Source organism: Scophthalmus maximus, chromosome 10 (assembly GCF_022379125.1).
Source record: "Scophthalmus maximus strain ysfricsl-2021 chromosome 10, ASM2237912v1, whole genome shotgun sequence".
NCBI classification, from domain to species: Eukaryota; Metazoa; Chordata; class Actinopteri; order Pleuronectiformes; family Scophthalmidae; genus Scophthalmus; species Scophthalmus maximus.
In genome coordinates, this window is record NC_061524.1 from 18,364,592 (window position 1) to 18,385,243 (window position 20,652).

At 42.1% G+C, this 20,652-nt stretch overlaps 3 protein-coding genes across 8 annotated transcripts in view; all 3 read left to right on the top strand.

Moving 5' to 3' along the window:
- The first annotated feature begins 3 nt into the window (after nt 1-3).
- si:ch1073-143l10.2 (uncharacterized protein LOC565165 homolog) lies at nt 4-3,997 on the top strand. 4 transcript variants are annotated; one of them, XR_004784778.2, is made up of 7 exons: nt 4-295; nt 385-448; nt 556-640; nt 1,258-1,331; nt 1,988-2,239; nt 2,344-3,481; nt 3,866-3,997. XR_004784778.2 is itself a non-coding variant. In XM_035606929.2 (7 exons), the coding sequence occupies exons 1-6, from the start codon at nt 208-210 to the stop codon at nt 2,441-2,443; spliced, it is 663 nt and encodes a 220-aa protein (XP_035462822.2). In that variant the 5' UTR covers nt 4-207; the 3' UTR covers nt 2,444-2,470; nt 3,374-3,708. The 4 variants fall into 4 exon arrangements, 3 of the variants coding, with proteins under 3 accessions (XP_035462822.2, XP_047191308.1, XP_035462823.1); XM_035606929.2 differs by lacking the exon at nt 3,866-3,997 and having other exon boundaries at nt 2,344-2,470; nt 3,374-3,708; XM_047335352.1 differs by lacking the exon at nt 3,866-3,997 and having other exon boundaries at nt 2,344-3,708.
- tex36 (testis expressed 36) lies at nt 3,979-5,288 on the top strand. Its single transcript, XM_035606932.2, has 4 exons — nt 3,979-4,250; nt 4,349-4,489; nt 4,690-4,764; nt 4,878-5,288. The coding sequence occupies exons 1-4, from the start codon at nt 4,200-4,202 to the stop codon at nt 5,181-5,183; spliced, it is 573 nt and encodes a 190-aa protein (XP_035462825.1). The 5' UTR covers nt 3,979-4,199; the 3' UTR covers nt 5,184-5,288.
- A 6,615-nt stretch (nt 5,289-11,903) lies between these two features.
- The window catches only part of ctbp2a (C-terminal binding protein 2a), a 60,349-nt gene continuing 51,600 nt past the window's right edge, over nt 11,904-20,652 (top strand). For 2 of the 3 annotated variants that reach the window (XM_035605637.2, XM_035605641.2), the window contains exon 1: nt 11,904-12,290. The gene's annotated coding sequence lies outside the window, so the exon portion shown is untranslated. Of the gene's footprint in view, nt 12,291-16,752; nt 16,770-20,652 lie in introns of those variants that run through there. The other variant, XM_035605639.2, reaches the window with a different exon arrangement.

The following is a 20,652-nucleotide window of genomic DNA, read 5'->3' on the forward strand; positions in this document are numbered from 1 at the left end:
AAAGTCAAGCAGCCCTCGGTCTGAACTGGGAGGAGCTGTGAAACGCTACTGTGGCCTTTTCATTTTTGTGCCGATGGCTACGTTTTGACAAATATTTCGACCTCGACGAGGTAATGACTGTTGTCTAGAGAGAGCGGGATGCGGCATACGCAAGTGCACCGCTGGGAACCTATGTTGGACTGATTTGGGGACAGATTAGTGGTGACAATGGAATATTGGAAGAATCACGTGCGCTCTCGACTGCATCAGAGGGACCAAGCTGAGAAACTCCCCTATGTTGGTGTTTTTACGAGCTGTAAGTTTTACATGATTCCTATGTATGTCAGCTTCTGCAATGCTGTTCTCGCTGTCTTAGCCCAAGGACATTTGTCTGATTTCTTTCAGTGTCTCAGCTGGAAGAACGTTTTGAAATTCGCACACAAATCCTGGATGATGTTCAGTTGAAGAGGTAAGCAATACAAAACCACTTAATTCAATATTTTAGCCTTTTTGTTGATGTTGATTTATTAAAAATGGACTATTGCATTTTTAAACGCGTGCACCGATCATTCTCAGTTCAGAGCGAGGTGGAGTTGAATCTGGGCAAAACACCAGGGTCCTTCTACTGCAGCTGAGAGAGACTGAACACCTGGCAGAAAAGGTGAATAAATGAGGAGTGATCCACTCATAATACCATAGCATCAGCCTCCAGCTATTGTAAAGATGTCCAAGAAACAGCAGTTTGCTCAAACAATTGATATATAACTCTCTCAGGCATACAGTACATCTGTCAATCAAAAAAATACATAAATAGAAAGCTTTGACCTTGTGAAACTAGAATAGTACAGCGCATACCCTCACCTGGTGCCCAAAAGTCCCCATATATTAAATCATGCCAAGCCGAATTGCACACACTCATAGCTATCAATACCATAAATATACCAGATTTTTTTTCATCAAAATCCATGGATTATTCTCTTGAAATCAGTGAAAATGTCAAAAAAACAACCTTTAAATACAATGTTAATGGATCTGCCCCTTCTTGGCCAATGTTCCATCCTTACACAAAGTTTTGTGGAAATCCATCGCAAAGTTTTTGTGTAATCCTGCTGACAAACAAACAACCAACCAACAAACTGACATCGGGCGAAAACCCAAACCTCCTCGGCGGAGGTAATATAAAGCGTCCTGTTAGGTTACAGCAGGGAAAAAAACGAACCCAGTTATTCACGCTTCAATCAAGTCATCCTTTGCTTTTTGTTTTTTCTGTCTCTGTAGCTTTCTCAGACTGTCTCTGACCTATCCGCCGTCCTGTATCTGAAAGAGGCTGAGCTGCAGTTCTGGCAGTCACGGTAACTTTAACTGTATAGTCATCAGAGTATCCTCACTGCTTTCTCTTTACACAATGCTGACTATATCACATTAAGGCGCTGTTTACATTTTATTTGGGATTTCTTATTTAGCAGCTCTTTTCTCAAAGTCAGAGTGAAAATATAAATTATAATTTTATTTTTTTTCTGGAGATTCATTTTTTCAGGGTTCATTTTACATTCAAGGCCTAGACAGTTCCATATTCACAAAATGAGATTAGTTTTGAATGGAGAAAATAGGAGTATAACAAGGTGTGCTGTGTTTTTTATAGCCTTAATGTTAAAAAAAAAAATTCTGAGCACATCTGTCAACCAGCCAAGAAGTATGACTGTTGAAGAGACGTTAAATATTTGACAATGACAATGTGACTTGGTAAATTATGTAAAAACCATAGTTTTGCAGTGGTTCTCCTGTATTTCACGATCAACAGGGTCAAGTGTAACGTGTAAAGCAAAACCATGAAAAACTGTTCCTCATCACTTTGGTGAAGAGGCATAAATGCAGCTTCTGGCACTTGGTGTTCTTCAGAATTGGAAGATCTTGTGACCTTAAGTCTAACACCAAAAAATCTTACTTAACGATACCACAAGGTCATCTATGGTAGAATAAATTGCTATTTTAATATTTGACCTTTCAGTGTGGTCCAGTACCGTCAAGAGGCACTTACCCTGGCTAAAGGGAGAAACACTGTGAAGTGGACCCTTTTAGATGTTGAGTTCACCTTAGAGTGTCAAACCAAAGAGTTGGCCGCCCTGCGAGCGGAGCAGGAAAGACTAAAGGAAACACTGGCACAAGCTCTGCGAGAGAAAGAGGAACTCCTGCAACGATGGATGGAGGAGAAGAGGGAGGAGGCAGAGAGGTTGAATAAATACAACGACGCACAGGAAAGGTAAGAGATGTTGATGTGTGATCTGGAAAACAAGAATGTAAATTACAACATTTACACAGTTTTGGAAAATTTCTAAGTGGTCAATGATTACTACTTTTCATCAGGTGGCAACGCTTGGCCAAAAAGCTGAAGAAGCACCTCCATAAAGAAATGGAAAAAACCTCACTTGTAGAGGAAAAAAAGGATTGTCCGTTCAGTATGTGATGCAGGAACTTTGATCAATGAGTAACTGTGAGTGAGGACACTAGTTTGTTATCAGTGTCAATATTTTTAATTTGCCTAAAATGTGATTTAAACTTCTATCATAACCTCTAAATATATTGTTAAATTTAGACTTTGTAGAGTGCCTCATTATTATTAAGGATTGGAGACAAAAAGACTTGAACAGGAGATTGTCCTAAACTAAATCCCTGTGATATTCTGGTTTGATCCATAGACTATATGGTTTGATCATAGTTGTGCAGTGTCACACACACACACACACACACACACACACACACACACACACACAATGCACAATACCATGTGAAAATATCAGCTTTAAAAGAAAGAGCTCAGACCTTACAGTTTCACCCTGACTTGCCCTCAAAATCACAGTAGTTTGTCTACTTTTATGACCTTGTACATAAAAAATGGCACTGTTATAGCCTGAGCCATAACATCCAAGTCTGAAATACTGTGTATGTACAGTAAATGCATACACCATACATGGTTAATGTTGGGGTTCGATAATATTTTTTATTCTCAAGTAATGTCAGTTAACTTATTTCATGTGGACTTTGTCCTGATCGGCACGTCTCATATAGAATTTTTAAAACCCTTCGAATGAAACGAGTGAAACATTTTTCAGTCAAGGCTTGGGATTCATGACCATGTGCTTACGCTAACATTTAACTGCGTTTATTTGCTCAGAAAATGATGTGAATCGTTTTTTTCTCCATATGGGATCTTTATAGTTTACCTTTTAACATGTTTTAAAATGGCATCTCTCATTAATAATGAAACCAAAACAAAAAAATGATAAGTTTAATGTAAGTTAATGCAATTGTTTAATATACTCTTAAGTTGAACATGTCATGTATCATGTAAAATTCAGTTTCTACATCGCTGTGGCAATTTGATCTCTGTTTCCAGGTTTGTTTTGTAGCATGTTTCCATAGTGACCAGCAGCAGCGGTTGTTGAATAATTTCACTGAGGAAGCAACATGCCTACAGGGAGACTGCTAACCCATCCACTCGAGAGTATGTATCCATACTGAAGCAGTGTGATCCTCCTGCCGTCTTCTGAATTAAATACAGTTTATGAGTTGGTCTTCCATTATTTTTTTATTTGTAGCTGATGGAATGTTGGAATGTTAGTCTCCAAAATGTATTGACAAGTGCATATTGCAGTTTATTCTCCTGGTCCTCCATTGCTGGCGTTTCTCTTAACTATTTAACATTAGCAGGCTACACAACATATGTCACTAGCAGATACAGCAATCCAATAACGGCTCTGTTATTGGTCAAAAAGTCAGACTCAGCTAGCCTTCCTTCACCTTGTTTTTACTATATGTTAGAGATAGAGAATTCTACCTGACAACAGCAATTAACTTAAGTCTGATTGGTCATTTTTTTTCCACAAAGGGAGGCAAAGCCGTTTCAAGCCTCCTTTGATAGCTGGTTTGATCTCACACAATCAATGACACCTGAACGAAATTGCACTACATTTATTCAGTTAATACACAGAATCTCAAACTGAATGGTGTTTTATTATCATCACATATTAACTTTTTTTTTTTTCCACCCGTCAAATTCCTGAGGAGGCGCTGCCTCCCTTGCCTCCCCTGACGACGACTGGTCACCAGTGTTTTGCATTGTTAAGTTGAACTCTGTGTTTGTGTGTGTGTGTGTGTGTGTGTGTGTGTGTGGTGTATTGGTGAAACCAGTCATTGGACTCAACATTTCAAAGTGTATTAAAATGGTTAAAGGTGGAAAGCAATATTCTTCAATTAGCAATGATGGAAAGTGGGTAAGAAATTCTTGATTTTCTCACAACATTTCAGCAGATTGTAACAAATTCTGACAAACCTGGACAAATAGTTTGCTTTTATTTTATGCTCTTCTCAGTTTGCTCACTCAGTTTTACCAGAGACTGAGACAAGAAATCGTTGGACTTGCACGAGCACTGGGATCATGCTAAATCAGGTCATGTCATCGTTGCCTCAGACTTTACAGTTTGAACGCTATCCTAAACAGAAATCTGAGCAGGTGTGTATGTACAGTAGATAATACAGTGTTTGGCATGACTGCTCTTCTCTTCACAGTAATGGCCCTGGCCTCTGAAAGATTTCATTGCACTTCCTTTCAAAGGACAGCAAAACTGACTCCTCGTTTTTTCTCATACCTCTGTTCATTTGTTTTAAACTGTCCAACAAACAGCATTTTTTGCTTCATGGATCTCTTCACAGAAATCTAGAGAATATCCATTCTCAGAGCATGACAACAGACATTCCTTCAAAGATAGCATCTCTGTCTTCACTCATGTGAGTATGAAGACAAATTCTGAGCATAACGAAATGTTCCGAGCTATCACAGCATTACAGCTTAAAGGGAAACCATATCGTCTCTGTATCTGTGTCACGTTGGTGCACTTCAGGGTGTGGGGCGGAGGAAGTGTCTCGATGATCGCAGTCAGCACAGCTCCCATTTCCGCCTGTGCCACGATGGAGGTGTCAGCAGCACGGCTGAGACTGGGGGGAACCTCACAGTCTACAAGACCGACTTCATGGGGAAGCAGGCAAATGTTCCAACCACCACCAGACTGTTCCCCCGCAACCACAAGCAGAAGTCTGCTGAGGCAGCTTTAGCACAGGCAGAGGAGCAATTCATGTGGTTTGGACGACATGACCTCTTGGAGACCCCACAAGAGCTGACTGCTACCAACTGCTCAGCATCTTCCTAGTTCTGAGATACTGGTGCCATCTAAGGCACTGAATGGCATCATCACTGAGATTCAAATGAACTTTATTGATGGCCAGCTTTCAAAATAAAAACTCAATTAGAATCAGCAAGATAGTATGTCTTGTTTTGAGAGCAGGGGAACCTTACAACCGAGGTTTAGTTCTTATTTTTAAACAATCTATCAGCTGGGGAAAAAAGAGGTTAATGGTTCATATGTTTCAAAAGGCCTGCACTTGGTCTCTTTATTAATCATGGGTTTGTTATGGGCGTAACATACAATAAATCAATCGAACAGCCATCTCCCATCCCCTTTAAAAGTCAGGTGCTCTTGCACCTTCACAGATTGCATATCTGCCAGGTAGTACACTTCTCTGCAGACGATGTGAAAGTGTACAAGTGTATGCCAATGTAGGTGCATATCATTAGTGTGATAATGTGCCCCTAAAATAACAATGAAATACTACAGTAGGTTTATAGAAAAATATAGGAAATTCACAGTTGAACCACTAGAGGGCACCAGGCCTGCATGAGTTATCTGTCGACCTGATGGGAGGCCACAGTCGTTCAACAGCCAAGTTGTGTGAGAACTGTAACAACCAAAAAACCCTGTGTGATGTGCATGCTCCGGGAGGGGAAACGTGGGGGTAAATAATTAGATAAAGGATCCGGCTATTTTTATTCATTGCATATGAACATGAAGACATTAATTTAGAGCGTGTAAAATAGATTAAGCCTGATTTGAGTCATAATGCATGGGTTTGTTTCACCCCTTGGGATGAAAGGTGTGTGTGCATGTGAGTGAGTGTCACTCCGGCGAGAGCGGAGGAAGCGTGGGAGCGAATGACAGTGAACACTGCTCCGAGAAAAGCAAGTGAAAAGTATCCCGAACCCCTCTCTCCAATAGCTGATGTTTTCTCCTGACTATGTTCTGACAGCTGCTTTCTTTCTTTAAGTACTCATTGGGGAGATTTTTTTTTTCTTTTCTCCAAAGCTTTCTTTCAGCTGTAGTTATTAGCTGATCCATTCAAGCGCCAACCTTGTAGGCGTTGTTTCAGTTTTAAAAGGTGAAGTACAGTTTTTATACAAGACAAGAGAGCTGTGAGACATCCCCCTTTGTGATTTCACTTTATTATCTCAAACATTATTGCCAAAAAAAACTAAAACATCCTTGGATGCAGGTGCATGAGCTTTGTAATGATCTTGAAAAGAAAGGAAAAACAGTGCACAGATGAAAAAAGAAGGTTACTGGCTCTATTTAAACCCTCTCCTTGCAATGCCAGTGCCTATGTTTGGTTGGTTCTGTGTAGTGTCGGCTGGCTGTCTGCTACCTTTGTTCCTGTGGGCGCCGTTTGAAGACGACACTTCTCTTCGGACTTGCCACAACTTGAACAACTCATCCGCACAGAAGCCACCAGCACTTCATAATCACAAGCTCTCGCTAGCTCTGTCAGACGAGCAGCAAGAAATTTAATTACTTCACGAGGGGAGTGAGAACTCTTATGAGTTGTCAGGATGCGTTGGTGTGTAGTGGGGGTATAAACCGTGTTAGGTGAGATATTTTATCACGCAGGCATAACCACAAGCATGCAGTATGTAAACACAGTTTCTTGGTAGAATATCAAACCTCCTCCCGAGGACAAAAGACACGTCTCTGTAAACAAGCTTTCAACCGCCATAGCCTCACACTTCATGAATATGAAATCAGACACTTTGAATCCTTCCTCTCTGGTGTTAGGGGGCCCTAGTCTGGAGTCTTACCATTTGCTGTGATTTATTCGAAGGTGCGTGTGTCTCTTTGATGTGTTGAGTTGAGAGGTTTTGCACCTGTTAGAGCAAAAAATGCTTTGAAAACAAGCAGTGGATTTGCAAGACAGTCACACTAGCAGGAGCAGAGGGCAGTTCTTTCCAAAACGTTGTTTTGACATGCTCTGTCATGTGCACATCAAAATCACTTGTCAAACAATTTTTCTTTTCACCTTTGGCATCTATTCTGACATTATATGAAGTTGCACATTTTTGTCCATTACCTATTCATTAAAAATGTGACTTGAAAGGAGAAAGAGCTGCCATGGAGATGCTGTAGTTAAATCCCATATCACAAAGATTTTTTTTTTTTCTGTTGATCCTTTCGCCAAGTATAACTAACATGTAGCTTTCCTGATTTCTCTAGATTCTCTTTTCTTTCTTTCTTCTGTCCTTTTTAATAATGTGTCAAGGTGAACTGCATTACTTTTTCTGAAGTGTTACATTACATCTTTTTCAGACATTTAACATCCTGTCTAAATAACTACTGTGAAATCCTTTGGCTGGGTTAAACTAGCTGACAGTAAGTCTCCTTCCAATCTCCTGTCAGTCATTCAACCTTCAAAACTTCCAATTCCCTGGCAGTCTTTTATTTATTTATTTTTTTTCCAAAGCAGCCAGTTGGTGAGTCTGCCCTGGCATCCTAGTGGTCCTTGTTCCTGTAATGGTCATGGGCCCTTCAGAGTCTGACGGTGGCGATAAAGGTGGCGGGCTATCTCATTTCCACAGAGGACATGATAACATCCTGAGAACATTCCCATCACTCCAGTTTGCTCAGTGGAGATAAGCGCTACCCCGCTAAAGCGTCCCTGTGCTGTACATGTGTGTTTAAAAAAGGAGCAGCTTGTTAGCTGCAGTCCTGCACGAGCCTGCCTGCCATGTTGCAGCAGTGCGGTCTATCAGCCCGACATTGTGGTACTGAGACATTATGATCAGACTTATCCTTGCACTAATTTCATTTAATTTTTCAAACCTCCGACACAGTTTGCATGCAAATTTGTGTGTAGGTGGTGAGTATAATTACATTAGGTTGGTTGTAAACAAAGACCTACATGCTGCAGTCTGTTCAAATATCCCTCGCGAGAGAGAACAAGAAAATAGTTTATACAAGGATGAATTCATTTTTCATGCATAGTTTATATGAAGAAAACTGTGCTCCACACTGTGTCAATTTGTAAGCTGTGATTAATTAGCAAATTTGCAGTAAAAACGAGTTTAAAAACTGGTTACATTTGTGACATTTTTTCATGCAGAATCAGTCTGGATTCCTGATCTTGTGTTTTTCGAGAGCAAGGGGCAACAAAGCAGCGGCAACCTTTAGTCAATAAAAAAGGACACTTCCATCCTCCCCTCAGAAGCACACATCTTAGCTCAAACACTTTCACTTCGGCTTTCCACATTTGTGGAAAAATTACCAAATGTTTCATCGCTAGTGAAGAAACTCCACCTCATAGTTTCATTTTTGATCTGCACCTCCAAAATCTCAACATCACAGCAATTTCAATCTCATTAGATAAAATGATAAATCTATTCCAATTTACAGATCACACATGCCATATATTCAGCTTTTTTATGCTGTGACTCAAACTCGAACGAAAGGGGCTTGTTATTTCTGGAAGCTGGTGAAAACAAGTCAATGTAGTCACATTTGAGAAGGATGGTTCTCTAACTGGGAGAGACGAGTGCAAATGAAACAAAGTGTAGCTTGAATTCTGCTTCATTGTGTACTGTCTCTACAGTTTATGTTGTCAGCCTTGGAAACCTTTGTCTCACATAAACATTCACAGTATTTTATTTCATGCTGTAGGAGGAAGCTAAATCATCCAGAGACCTCACAAGTCTAATTAACTGTTTCACACTTATTCTCCAGTCAAAGGGGTAAATGTGTCTCATTTGCATTCTATTGGAGAAATGTAAGACCCTGAAAGCATGCCAGTGTCTTTTAAAGGTGGCTATGACTGTGCCAGAGGCCTTCATGTATTGTAGAGTATAAATAGACGCACGAGAGGTATTGTGTGGCTTTGTTTGAATCATATTGTTCCATCTCAAAAGCAATGTTTAAAGACATTTTGCGCCACAGTGTTGATTAATACAAAGTTATTCTGCATAGTAACATTATATGATGGAATAAAAGATTGATGAATGAATGGACTGTCTGAATGAAGATCTTCAGTTTATTTTGAAGTTAGAGACTGTAAAGTAAGTGGCCTATGTGTTTTAGTATGCATACAAACCAAGTAAATGGAAATGATATGCAATAAAGTGATTTAAGAGAGAGTCTGATTCAAGGTTGCAATATTCATTCCGAGGTAAAGAATGGAGCAGCATAAGAATAACCCGTCCTTAAAGATTAACATAACCCTTGGAGGTGTTATTGTATCCCTGTAACCAAGTCAAGACTTCGGCAGGTGCAGAGCAGCTCTCCCTCTCTGTGAGTTACTGCATTAAGTACCCTCAAATTTAGTAGCACAATCATGAGCCTCCCGTTCACTCTCTGGTGTAGAAGAATCGCTTTGCATTTTAAAAAGGTCAAACACTCAGATCTCTGCCAGAAGGAATTGAGGGAAGAAATAATGTCTCTGCAGAAATATGCAGTCGCACACTACTGATCCTCTCAAATACCCACTGTACAGTGAAAAGATTAGGGTGTGTGTGTATGTCTGTGTGGGTGTGCTGTCATCCTCTAAGTACTGTATAAACAAAAGCAAATCATACAATCAAAAAACTGTGTTTTATTAATCCACTGAACTGTATTGGTTTAGTAGGGGGCATAGTATACGAAATACTGCATATTTTCTGCCTCTAATTAGTTTATAATATACAGTATATAATATTAGATTTTGCATTTTAAATATGAAGAGACAAATAAACTAAAATGCTTAGTGAACTACAGTAAATGGAGCAGGAGGTAAGCTTATAATTTGAACAACTCACTCTCAAAATTTAGGAATTTAGGAAACCAACATGTAGCTATGTCATTTTACATCATTAAATGATGTACTAAACCATAAACTTACCATCAGAGTTTGACAATTGGCTTGGTTGTATTTACAGGGCCTATGCGCTTGCTATCTTATTTAGTGGCCTGTTATCCATCCCCTCTTGTGCTATTGCAAACATATGCTTCGGTTGGTGTTCCCTGGTGGCTGATGCTTGGAGTGTTTGGGTTCATGCCCAATAGCTACATTGTGCTAGAGACAAAATGGCCACAGGGAAAGTTGCTCTCTCGACAGGGCCAAGAGCCCCCAGGCCTGGGACCACACATTTAGGGTAGATGGTAGAGGCTGCAGCAGAAGAATAGAAGGTATACTGTATGTATATGATTTATCTATGAGCTGTTGTGACTTCATTTGTCTTTGAGAAAAGTTCAATTCAAACACTGTACCACTGGAGGTGTCGCAGAGAGTGAAATAACAGGAAATCCAAAGATGCTCTCGGCCATCTGTGCAGTGTTATATGGCTGGCACTACTGTGTGAACGAATGTGGAGGCTCCAGAACCAGTATACTTGCGTAAAAAAATAAAATAAGGGAGAGCAGTAGACTGCATGTTGTAAGCATGACATCAACATAGTGTTTAATCTGACTGAATATCTATTTTAACACTCAAGTCCTCCCACCACAACCATATACTCCTAGAATTTTGACCAGACACTGAAAAAAAGAAATTCTGTAAAAAAAATAAATTAATTTCATTGTTGTGTGTTACAAACACCGGCCGTTTGTAAGTTCAAGTAAGATAAAGCCAATGTGGCCTCAATAATAACATAAGAAATATTTCTTTCCCTGTACGGCTACTCCGTATGGCTTCTCTGGAGCTCTATCATTTTCTCAGAAAGATCAATGATGTTGAATGAGAGATTGCGCTGCGTTATAAAACCTAGCAGAAGATAGACGGACGAGAAGGAGCCTATCCAGTTAAACGTTTTTTAAGTTTGATTTTCACGTAAATTTAAAATGAGTGGCACAACATTCCCTAGTTTCCACGATTAGCTGCTGAATACCAACTAAGTGCCACCTAACTGACAGACAATAACAACTAAAGGTTTATTCAAAAGTGTCTAACCTTACTGGACAGCAAAACTGCTGTTTACAAAAATAACACACATTAGCCACCAAATAACCTTCAAGAACGTTTAGATTGATGTAGCTAACGAAAATCGTTCCATTAGCTCGCAACCTTTACCCCTTACTCTAAACTGTTGGGGCTCTAATTCGTAACATGCCTGAAATAAAAAAAAAAGTTTGAAGTTAAAGTCTAAAGTTTATTGATTAACCAATTCTTTCATGTTGAAATAAAAATGCCAACAACTCCAATGTGAGGATGTGCTTTGGGTTTTTTAACCGTTTGTAAGTACAAAACATCAGCTTGGGCTCTAAGCAATAGATGGCTTTTTTAAAGTACATACTGTGATTTATCGATAATAGAGAAGAACGAGTTGGAGTCTACATGGTCACAAGCTCAAATTTCACACATCTAAAGACATTCCCGATTTTATTTCGTGAATGAGGTATTTGAAACTAGCTCGCAGAACACGGCCAAAAAATAAAACCACGAACACAGACACAGCACATTCACTCCGTGTGTCCTCGTAGCTGCGGCTCTGACAGCAGTTACTGATATGGCTCACTGTGCACGTGCGAGTGAATCTTGTATTAAGACAAACCTATATGAATATAATCTTAGCCTGCCCTTTAAGCGTTTTGCTAACATGCTATTTAGACAATCCCACTTCAAATTTCAGGGGGGGGGGTAACAGTGGACATTGGCTACAGCACAATAACATATCGCCTTTCTCGAAAATTCCCACTGTCCCATCTGCATCAACATCATCAACTGCAAGTGTCTCATCTGTGCGCGTGCGCGCGTGCGTGTATGTGTGTGAGGGAGAAGTGGGCAAAGGCTCCGCCTCACTCAAAAAAAGCGGGGGGGGTGAAGGAAAAGCGAACTGATACACACCTCTCAATTCTGGCAGGAGGAAAAGAATAGGAGTGTTTTCGAAGCGTATAAGTAAACAGCAGGATAGGCGGGCGCGCCGAGAGCCGAGGTTACTTCCCCTCGTACAACAAAAACAACAACAACAAAAAGCGACTCCGGGCGCCCGCCGCCCCGCGCCGGACATTGTCCCGCTGCGTCCAGGATCAAGTTTTCGCGCACTCCAAAGGTGGAGGGAGCGCCTACCCAAATCCGAGATAACGAGCGAATTTGAAAAAAACTCAATTTAAAAAAAAATGCGTAGCCTGCGATGCTAGTCCTGGAGCCCCCACAGCCGACGCGTGAACCCCCCGAGTAAACACCCAGCCGAGGTAGGAGTCGGGACGTCGTCGCGAGGGTGGTGGGACGATCCGAGTGTGTGTGTGTGTGTGTGTGCGCGCGCTCCTCCGCCGCCGCCGGGCTGCGGGGTCGCAAGCGACACTCGCATCGCTGTCCATGGCGCAGGGACAGGGGAGGGTGGGAGTAGACACCGGCCGGCACTCCACTCCACTTCACAGTGCTTTATTAGGTCCCCACTGCGCTGGGCACTGATGAGTAAATGGTGAACATATTAAAGATCCAATTAAGATCCATTAAGAGTTGTTGGGTTTTTTTTTGGGGGGGGGGGGGGGGGGGTGGTGGTAACTATTGGTAGCCTAATAGAAATTTATAGTTACGTAATTGGTTAAAATGAAAAAGAAAAGAGAAAAGACAATTGGCCTTCACCTAAAAGAGTTGGTACAAAGTTTTGGTGCAAGTGTGTGTGTGTTTTTGTGCGGCTGCAGCATTTCTCTGTGGGATGGGTGCAGCCAAGCAAGACCAGTGTGAACTTGACACAATGGCCCCACTAATTAATTAGCGGCCCAATCAGGCGTCCATCTGAGAACCTGCACGGTTTGTGACGGGAGGATAATGCTTCCATTCCACAGTTTTGCACAGGCAGAGCAGGGCACTGGTTCTCAAAAGGCGACTCTCCCCACTCTCATTTTTTTTTCTTCTTCTTCTTCTTCTGTCTTTTACTGCATTTGGAGGCTCAAATGGAAGAAAGCTTCAAGTGGAGGAGGAGGAGGAGGAGGAGGGTGGCTCCATTGTCTGGCCAGTGAAGGGGTAGGGATTTGAGGCTGTATGCAGATGTGCGGCTGGCAACGGACATCTGCTCTAACCCCCTGGGCATTGTCACAACAGACAGGGGGAGCTGAAGAGTGGAGCCTGCCCGGGGAGAGCAAAAAAAAACCCTTTGTTAATGACATGCAGGCCGTGGCCTGCACCCTTCCAGAGGCAAATGTTTTCATCTGAACCGCTACGTTCATTGCAACATCTGATCATCTCTCGCCCACTGCTTTTAATCAGAGATTATGGAGCGTGTCCTAACCCCATAAATATACCAGTTACTACTGATGTCTCATATACTTTGGCTCTTCTTAGTTTTTCCTCTGCTGTCCTGGGATTGCCCTGTTTTTCCAGCTCCAGGGAGGGAGTTGAGGGGAGGGATATGGCGCAAGTAGGACCTATACTTGCCACAACACCCTCCCCATTTGCTCCTCTCCATATCCCTCCCCTCGTCTGCCGCCTTCAACTCTGCTGGGGGTTGAACTTCCTCTCACGTCTTCGTGGACTCCATGTGTTCAGATGTGAGAGCTGGCCTCCCAAGGCAAATGCATCACAGGCAGCATCAACAATGCACATGGCAGCTCCTATCAGGCCTTTTGATTTATCACTTGGGAGGAACATGCCAAGGAAATGCAAAAAGCCAACCGACGCTTTAATATTTATAATGTTACACATTCTGTTTGAGCTTGCTGGTGGCTATCAGTGTTGCTGCGTGTTGTGTGTGCATGTGTTTGTATTGGAAATCAGGAGTCTCATTTGCCTCAACAGATACTCCCTGGTGATCGGTGGAGTCGGTGTTCTGTGATTACGAACATGATTTGTGCTTGTAGAGCACCGATGTACATGGCTGATCTGCTGTACAACATGCTTGTGTGGGGACTCATTTGTGTGTTTCTGCTGTATTATATCACGCCGGATAGCGGGAGAGGCAAGCAGGAGAGCAAGTGCACCGAAGCAGGAAGAGATGATGGTTTTTGAAAGCACAGGTGCTGTCTGTCTCTCACGTTGCTCGCCACCCGCTCATCTGACTGGCAGTCATCTCTGGACAGAGGATGTGTGTTATGTTAATTCAGAGACTGCTTTTTTTTTCATCTCTGCAATGTCCTGTTTTTCCCACCCCTTTTTTGTTGATCAGAATTGTGCATTGACTGCCTGTTTTGAAGTCACAGAAGCAAAGCAATTACGATCGGTTAATCATATTCTCAGAGCCTAATACTCCATTTAACACAGTCATTTGGACGCATGCTGAAATAGCTCTTGTGAACCCTTCTGAGAATTTCCATAATGGCCAGGCCACTAACGGCTTCTAAAAGTTCCCATAGGGGTTGGTGTGAGAGGATTTTACTGTCATGTGATTGTGCTGTGCATTGTGCAAAGGAGGTAATGAGTGTGAAATTACTCTGGGCATTCTGCAAGAGGCCCAGATTCTACAGCCTGATGTCAGTCACCCTGATGCAATGGAGGGGCACACTGCAGGTCTTTTGACACTGTGACAATTGTCTTTTGTCGAGAGATTTTATAGTTTTTGCTCCTTTTTTTTATCTGAGAAGTTTGTTTTCTTTAAAAAAAACAATCAACAAACAAACAATTGCCAGTTTAGCTAAAGTTTTCATAGTCTTATGATGGCATTTATTTTTCAATGTGAAGCATTGTTCTTTGTTTCAAAAAGTCCGGCCCAAGTTCTGATCTTTAGACAACTTAAAACCTAATTCTCCGATTGCATTAAGGCTTTGATGTTGAAAGCAAAGTCTTTAGCTGTTAAGCAGTGCACTTTGTAGATGGAGAACTCTGTGCTTCAGGCTTCACGCTGGCTGGTAGTAGTTTTGTCTCAGGGTGAAGAACAGGCATTTTAGAATCTGCTGTGTGTGCAGTGTAATTTGTTGCGCTTGCCAATTTTTCACCGCCTGTTTCTCATTTGCTATAAAATGCTCTGTTTTGTCTTGGTTAGTTTTGCTTAGGATAGTTTTGGGAGTCTTTCTATGTTTATGTGTGGGGAGTTCTTATGTACAGTTCAGAGAAATGGATACATCCAGTTGTTTGTGCTTAAGTGCAGCCAAAGTCATTTCTCATACTTTCACAGCTGTTTTGGCTGGAGCTTGCCACATTGGCATCTGACAAGCTTGTTCGTAAGCTTTTGCCAATTCAAAATAATCAACTTAATAGTCTCTCCCAGCTCAGCTGGCACAGTGGCCAGAAAACAAGCAAGTTATTATATTCCACCGCTGTGTTCGAAAGCATCAAGGTTTTTAATTGAGACAATCAAATATAAAACAGGAGAAACACAGTCACTCATTGTCGGCAAATCCTAAATCTTACGTCCAAAGTGATTAACGGAACAAGTTGCACTGTTGCTTGTGTGAAATTTATATTATTCTCTTTATTGTTTCTGACTACAGCTGCATCAGGTCCCTGCTCATCGTGTCTCTTGAGTCTTTGTAGCTGCAAGTCTTGCATATAAAGTCATCAAGAGAATTGACATCAAGCTTTGATCTTATACTTCCTCAAGGTTTTAGTCATTTTCTATTTATTAAATATTTAGTCTTAGACAAGACATTGAAACATGCTCATCAAACCTTCCAAGAGCCCAAAATTATGTTTTCAAATGTATTGTTTTGTGCAAAATCATAAGATATTTGGCAGATTGTTCAAGTTACATAATATAAATATACAAACGTACAGTGGAAGTTGTGTTATTTGCTCATAATTAATGGGAATGATAGTTTTTCTTCACTGATTAAAATTTGAACACACCACAAAAGGAAAAGCACTGGTGAGAAATATATAAAATGGATGGTGGCTTAATTCCATTTAGCTGCTTCAATTTCAGGGTCCTGACAACACAGGCTCTGTGTCACTCTGTCATGGCTTCCTGGGACAGTAAAACAGAGCCCGTGTCAATATTAGTAACAATTCAATTAAATTCAATACAAGTAACGCGCTCAAAAGATCGGTTGTGTCATTCAAATGACTCTAGGCTTCACTATAGCAAATGAGCATGCAGTATGTTAAGGATCCATAAATGTACACAATTCTCTCAACTAATAAGTCATTATATGATTGGAAGAGAGCCCTTGGCAGCGGGGGGCGGGGGGGGGCATGAGCATGGGAGTTTGCGCTCACCACTTGGCTGTCTAATAGCCTCCCACCTTGTGTAAACCATCACACTGAGTATTTCGTACTCCTCCTTAATGGCTGGCCATTTTCAAGTCCTAATTGCTCTCGACTGTTTCCGCGGACATCATGCCAGGGATAGATGGGGTGAGGAGGGAGTCAGATTGGGATGGATGAGGGTGAATTGTGGTGACTTCTTCCAAAAATGTGTGTGCTTGTACGTGTGCGGTGCTCGCGTTCGTGTCTTTGCGTCACTTTTGCAGGAACTAGCAGAGACAAAGCACCATCTGCACGCAGCAGGCTGTCCTGACTGCCTGTTCCTCTCGCTGGGGCAGAGACAGGGCTTTCTGTGAGCATTGTTACGAAAGCGACTGCTGCCGCCGCTGCTCCTACGCTGGTTGTTAAAGCTGACAGCTAATAATGTCCTCCTGGATGACTGTGCCTTGCTGGAGCCAGAAAGAAGAGACAGAGACTAATGAAGAGAGGCAGGAAGTGAAGCAATGAGACAGACAGAAACAGATAAAGAGGACGATAGCGGTGAGGCGTGCAGCTCTCTCTGTCCGAGCTGGGGAAGTTTCCTGAAAAGAATTGTGAGCACACACACACACACACACACACACACACACACACACACACACACACAAACTCTGAAAGTACAGGCACAACGTGTTGTGCTTTATTTCCTCTTTTTTTTTTTGTTCCTTCCTTCCTACCCGGTCTTTCCTGTCTCAGCGTCTCAGGAGGGAGGTGGCATGAGGCAGAGGAGGAGGAGGAGGAGGAGGAGGAAGGGTTCCATTGTGTCTTGGCAGAGTCCCTGTCCCTGTCTAGCTGACATAGACTTGTGTCAGGAGGATCCATCCTGCTGATGTTAGGCAAGTTGTAAACTGAAAGAGATGTCTGAAGTGCTGAAGTGAGCCCTTGCCAGTGGAGAGACGGCTCTTGTTTGTTTGCCATTCTGCTGAGCACCACTTCACTGAGAAAACTTTTCTGCCCAAATCTGCTGACGGAGAGAAGGGGGGGAGGGGGGTACAAAACAGTCGGAGTTGGGGTTTTGGGAATCACTCGCAGGCAACCACAGCTTTTGCCATTGTGGCTCTGTGACACTGACATTTGGACATGGTGAGGGAGAGAAAAGAGTTAATAGCATACTCTTTTCCTCTTGCCACACATTTTTTTTTTGCCACTGCTCACAATTCCCAGAGACGGCAGTCATTGAACCTACCAACAACATGAATATGCATGATAAGTCCGCTTTTCTTCTCTGCCCCCTGAGCTGTATTTTTTTTCCAACCCAGAGACCTGTCGTGTTGTGTTTGATTGGCCCTGACATTTGAAAAGGTCCTTGAGTAAAAAGGAAAAAAAACTTGTTTATGACAACTGGAGAACCCTCCTTGCAGCAGAGTAAAAATGGCATTTTGAAAGGAGCACAGCTCCCGCATATTTAAATGCTAATGGCTCTGTGAATGCGCGGACTAATAGAATGTAGTGCCATATGTACACTCTCAGTATGCCGGCACACTATCTGAGTGCGGTTTCTATTAGTTGTGAAAGGTGCATCAACTCATTTTATTAATTGATTGTGTGGAGTAAGTTTTTTTTTTTATATAAATCATCACATTCTTTCTTTATGACAGTGGACACATTATCTCAACACATAAACACGAAGAATAGGCTCCTGTCCAGACAAAAAAAACCCCTCCGGGAAATCTGTTTTTCAAATTCTGGCATCTGTGGTGTATTATCGCAATGGTTATGATGCAGATAAAGTTTAACAGCTTGTTTTACAAGCCCGCTGATGCTGTGTGGCAGCGTAGCACTGCTGTTCTGAGACAGGGCCCCTGTGGTTCTGGATGGGCAGCCCTGTAGTGAGGCGTCAGGTCCTTGGTTTATTGTGAGCTGTTTTGTTAGCAGTAGGCAGCCATGGATCTCCCTGGACTTTGACCTGCTTGTGGAGTATTTGGTCTCATTGTGTGGACACAGGACAATTGATGATGTCATTGGATATGAATTTGTGTTGAATTTCATTTGTGTTGACAATATTTCAGTGTCAGGATATAGAGGTTTAGAGAGGTTTGGCATATCTCAAAGGTCCTCGCTGATTTATAATTATTATGGTGTCACAATTGCATGATATGAATCTTAGACCATTAAGGCCTGGTCACTGACAGTGATCATCCAGTCCTGCCAGGTGTCTTTGAGGCCAGAGTGGCAACTTTTGTAAAAACCTCTGTTTTTGTCAAGCGAACCAGTAACATGCTTGCAATCAGGGAACATGGGGAAAGTCAAATTTTTTTGACTTCTTTCCATTTTTCTCATAGGCCATTTAGTCCTACTTGGCTTTTTGTTCTCAGTATCATCATTTCATACATCAAAGAGTTCTTCAAGGAGAGCAAGAGCTCATTGAGCTGGTTAGACCAGTTGCTAACAGGACAATAAGTTCATGCAGTTCTTTCGGAAAAAAACCAAAACATAGTTGACTCATCACTGTCTGTAAAACATTCACCTCGTGTGGGGCACTGAATCCTCTGAGAGAAACAGGTTGACTTAAAGGGGACGTTGCGGCATAGCTATATAACCTACGATAGATTTCTCCATTTTGGACTCTCCAATTTCCTGCTCCCCTCGAGATCAGCTCTGCGAAGATGGCTTTGCTATAGTGCTGTCCCGACTCAAAAGCATCTGAAAAGCACTGTTTGAAAGTATTCTGGGTTCTACACCAAAGTAACAAAGAAGTTTGTTGACTTAGTACGAATGTCACCTGTTTTTTATGCTGTTTTGTGACCAGGCCACTAGGCCAACAGGGTTACCAGACCTAAATTTGGGAAATTACGTCTTTCTCAAGTTTGTTTGCAAAACTCAACGTCACTGTTTAATGCTGTGAGTTTATCCTTGTAGCTCAGGTTAAAGCAGTCTACATTACATGCTGTCATGCGTCTAGCAGCCTCTTTGCTTGCATAAATGCTAGCAGGAGTCCAAACAGGGAAACCTGGCAGGTTTCCATGAAACCATTTGACTCCTAAACCACGCTGTTAAGTGAGAGGCCGCACTGCTTTTTGATTTAAATGAGCAGTAGACATCAGCATGGTCTCTGTTACAGGGCATCAGCACTCATATGAACTCACACATGCACACACACACACATGCCCACACGAAGACACACAAAAGCAGTTATTTACTTGTTGCTGTATTGAGAGCTAAACAGGGTGAGCTGTCACCCCGCTTCACATCACTCATCTGTGGTGCAAAGTGGCATACTATCTACTTGTTGCTAGCAGTCACGGAAGTGTTGGAAAAAGTGAGTGGGCCTCAGCTATCTCCGTTATGAATATGTATATTACCAATGTGTGGCGAGCCTGAGGCTAATTCTTTGATTCTCCGCTGCTGAGAAGCTCAGTGGGACGGTTGGCTTTTAAAATCGTCTGCTTGTTCACACAAAGAAGTGTTTGATTTCCAGCCGTATGGAGATGTTTGATTCCTGATCCTGAACAGAAAGGATTTACTGTGGGTTAATGTTTCACTGAGCTCGAGAGAAGCCACAGACTCCGTCCCTCCTACTCAGTCTTCTGCGAACGCTACCCTGGGGACTCTGTGTGAGGTTAGACGTAGGTGTCCCAAGGGGTTTTCAGACATGCTATTTTGAGGCACAGTATATGTGTTTGCTACATTTCTTTCTTTTTTATTATACTACATATCTGACACATCAAGCAGACACAGACAGTAACTCCCTATAATATATAATAAAATTGACTGAGAAGGAAGTTATTATAAATAAACGAATACTGCTTTGTGTGATGGTTTGCTCTGTGCGGCCACGACTGCAGATACTGTGTCATGTCTCACTCCCCGTCCTCGAGAACCTTCATGCTCGGCAGAGTTTCTCAGAGCTCATCATGATGCAGCCAGACACCGACCTCTGTACCAGTCCCGGTTCCCAGTCAACATATATATATAAACACCCCACCCCCCCCACCCACCCACACACGTCTTTTGTGTGTGTGGGTGTACGTGCCCTCGCAGCCCAGCTGAGACTGACAGATGGAATCATTTCACACTCAGACAGAGAGGCAGGGTACAGGAAACCTGGGTGTGTTTAATAGAGCTGGCGCTGCTGTGGTTGTTATTAATCTAGGTCAGTGGCGTTGAGCTCGCAGTGAGTCGGCCTCTGGGGCAAGCTCGGCCTTTATTTAACCCCATTTACTCAGTTACTTGCATATTACTCACCTTATGCATAGTTTTTGCTGTTAAAGAACCGAACAAGATATTTACATTGTGTGCTTTTTGGGTTTTAATTTCCACTGTGCCTGGTTCTGCTGCAGCACAGTGGCTCTTTGACATTATAGCCTAGTAGGTAAGAAGCTTAGCAGAGCTAGGCTAACCCGTTTAGTCATGCTTTAGCTAGCAAATTGCTTGGGAATTGAACCTCACAACCTTTAGTAAAAGTTTGCATGAAATTATTTGCAAGATTTTGTATGT

Bases quoted from the DNA above. Each gene is read 5' to 3' on its own strand.
- si:ch1073-143l10.2 (XM_047335352.1), top strand. From the start codon at position 208: ATGGAATATTGGAAGAATCACGTGCGCTCTCGACTGCATCAGAGGGAC. The intron at 296-384 runs GTAAGTTTTACA...GATTTCTTTCAG, and splicing joins TGTTGGTGTTTTTACGAGCT to TGTCTCAGCTGGAAGAACGT. The intron at 449-555 runs GTAAGCAATACA...GATCATTCTCAG, and splicing joins GATGATGTTCAGTTGAAGAG to TTCAGAGCGAGGTGGAGTTG.
- tex36 (XM_035606932.2), top strand. From the start codon at position 4,200: ATGGTTAAAGGTGGAAAGCAATATTCTTCAATTAGCAATGATGGAAAG. The intron at 4,490-4,689 runs GTGTGTATGTAC...ATCTCTTCACAG, and splicing joins CTAAACAGAAATCTGAGCAG to AAATCTAGAGAATATCCATT. The intron at 4,765-4,877 runs GTGAGTATGAAG...GGTGCACTTCAG, and splicing joins GCATCTCTGTCTTCACTCAT to GGTGTGGGGCGGAGGAAGTG.